At 25.0% G+C, this 3,097-nt stretch overlaps 1 protein-coding gene across 1 annotated transcript; it reads right to left on the reverse strand.

Annotated features, from left to right (window-relative positions):
- Nucleotides 1-728: 728 nt before the first annotated feature.
- Nucleotides 729-1,112, reverse strand: LOC133780186 (protein RALF-like 19). Its single transcript, XM_062220058.1, has one exon. The coding sequence runs from the start codon at nucleotides 1,110-1,112 to the stop codon at nucleotides 729-731; it is 384 nt and encodes a 127-aa protein (XP_062076042.1).
- Between the last annotated feature and the right edge of the window lie 1,985 nt (nucleotides 1,113-3,097).

Consider the following 3,097-nt stretch of genomic DNA (forward strand, 5'->3'; position numbering starts at 1 on the left):
TAAATGATAATTTTATAAATTTTGATTAATTTTAAAATAAAATATAATTATTATATGATATTATATACATGGGTAAATATTGAAAGATGCAGATATATTATTGATAGTTATTGAAAATATTTAAAATAAATAAAATATATTAAAAAATACAGTATTTAAATAATATGGAGAAAATAATAGAGAAATTGATATATGGTGTAATGTGAAAAATTAATGTAAATTAGAGAAAATAGAATTTTAGAAATGTATTTTAAATGATAGAGTAGAATGTGCTCTATTGGCTTATTTAATTGTATTGAATTTATACTTATTAGGAACATTAATATAAACTTATTACATGAGGAAAACTTCATACATGTCTGGAAAGTCTCAGCAAAAATGAGATTATACAATTATTTTCTTTTGTCTTTGCTTACATTGTTAACCAAACAAATAAATTAACTTAAATAATAAATACTTTTGTAAATAATAAGTGTGTGAATACAATTTTAAATGTCAAGAAAGTATTTTTTATGTGCACAATATGGAACACAACTCCAATAGCATCTACCATGGGCGTACACATCGATTAATATATACTACAAATACATTTGTTTTTATTGCCAAAAAAAATATTCCAATCTTTTTTCCTGTGTAATAAAAATCAAATAAGAACAAGTATAGAAAAAATATATATATATATATATATTATATAAGAAAGATTATAGTTATAGCTTTATTATTGTTGATCAACCTGTGACCCTAGCACAATGAGTTATAGCACTACAACCACGCCTATATGGGTTAGCCCTTTTCCTCTTCTGGCAATCATAGTAGGACTGGCCTCGGCGCCCACACGGCACTGAATTGGCCTTCAATGCTTGGTAACTAATGTGAGACCTGCCTTGCGCCAGGGTGCGGCGACTCGCCTCCGTGTCGAACAACATCTCATTGTTATCGCCAATATAGTCGCCAACTGCGCCGCCACTACCACCGCCACCACTCAACAATGAGCGTTGGAAGTGGTTTAGGCCATGGCTTGTTTCTGCCATGTTGAATGAATAGGCCTTATCGGTCGTTAGGGCTAAGGCCAACACAAGAAAAACCAAGCTCACCTTCGCCGCAACCTTCATTATTGTGTTTTGTTACACCAACAAACAAACATTTGGGATTCTTTTCTTTTCTTTGAGAAAAAATGTTAATTAATGGTTGGGAAGGGTTGGGATAAAAATAGAGGGAGAGAGATTTTTGTGGCTGTTTTTTTGGTAAGGGTTTTTATGCTAATTATGGGATGTGTTATAAAACTAAAGGTTCTATTTTTAAATTAAATTGCATTAACACCTGTTAGGGTGATAATAATCAATAATTATTAAATACCAAATTTGAGATATAGAAATTAAACGCATGAGTTAATTTCTTTTAGAATCTTATTCTCATAGTCTAGTTTTTTCATAAGTTGAAAAATTGGGTGTCAAACGTTTGGCCCCCAAAAAAAGTTCAACTTAATAATAAAATAGTTTTTCTAACTTATTTACTGTCACTATTTTTTTTTTAAAGTTCCATCAAGTATCAATAAGTAATAAAAACTGAGTAATAATTTTATGAATAAAGTTTAAGGGTTACAATCAATTCTGATTACCAAACCAAAGTAAGAAGGTCATCTTTTGAGGAAAAAAATACAAAATATTTGTAGGAACATCCCAACATATTTATTTGTAGGGTTTATACTATTTTAGACCCTGTATTTTTTCTCATTACCTGTTTTGACTCTGTGTTTTGATAAATTACTTTTTGGACCCTGTGTTTTGTAAAATAGTTAAAATAAAACCCTAAACTCAATTTTGATGAAGAAAAAATTGAATATAACAACACAATTTTTAAGCATAATAATTTTATTTTTGTTCTAAATTGTTAGTTTGGTAAATTATTTGTGATATTAGTTGAAAAAACATTAACCAAAATCAGATTTAGGGTTTTATTTTAACAATTTTACAAAACTAGGGTCCAAAAAATAATTTATCAAAACACATAGTCCAAACAGATAATAAAAAAAAACACAAAATCCAAAAAAATATAAACCCTTATTTGTAACTAATATTTAATTTGTCTTGGTACAACAACCTCAACATATTTATTTGTCCTGACAAAAAAAGACAAAATATATGAAAGTCCTTATAATAGTTACATCTTCAGAAAAAATAAAAAATTATATTATTATTAATTTTGAATATAGAGCTGTCATAATTATTAGATCATTTTTATAAGTTATTAAATTGATCATAACAAAGATCTTATAATTAAAAGTTATTAAAAAATTAATAAATAAATATTGATATAACCATTAAATACTAATCTTACCAAATAAGTATGAATATTATTGGCAAAGCATTAAAAAAATAAATTATTTTTGCAACTCCACAATATTTGTAAAGATTTTTTTAAAAAATATACATATAATTTTTGTATCTCATACAAAATATATATCTAATTATTCCAAATGTATACATATATCTAATATAAATGTGAGTTTAACGAAAATTGTTGTTTTCTGTTAGATTTAATTTTTTTTTATTATTTTCTAATATCGTTAGTTTTAAAATCATCTAAATAAATAATAAATAAAAAATAATAAAGTCATATAAATAAGGTAAATAAATTGGAAAAAAATAAAAAATAATAAATGAGCCATAATAATTTATTATCACATATTTTAAAATTTTATATTAAAATATTTGAATTATTTTCTATTATGTTTTTAAAACTATAACCGAAAATATTTATGCGCTTAAAATTATTATTTATTTTGTCATTTAACGTATTTGGTTCATCCAAACATATATGTAATCGTGAAATATGACATAACATCTTTTCTTATTTTGTTGGTTGTTGTGTAAAATTGATATGTAAGTTACGTAATCGACACAAGTAATACACTGATAAATAAATATTGTTCCCACGGAGATTGATTTACTAATTACCAACAAATTAATTTTCTATTTCTATTTTGTCAACAATAAATTGATTTCAAAAATATTAAAATAACAGAAGCAATAAACATAAAATAACACTATGAAAGAAAGCAAATAATTGTAAAAACTTAAAAAATAAAGAAATAAGG

This window comes from Humulus lupulus, chromosome 5 (genome assembly GCF_963169125.1).
Source record: "Humulus lupulus chromosome 5, drHumLupu1.1, whole genome shotgun sequence".
Classification (NCBI taxonomy): Eukaryota; Viridiplantae; Streptophyta; class Magnoliopsida; order Rosales; family Cannabaceae; genus Humulus; species Humulus lupulus.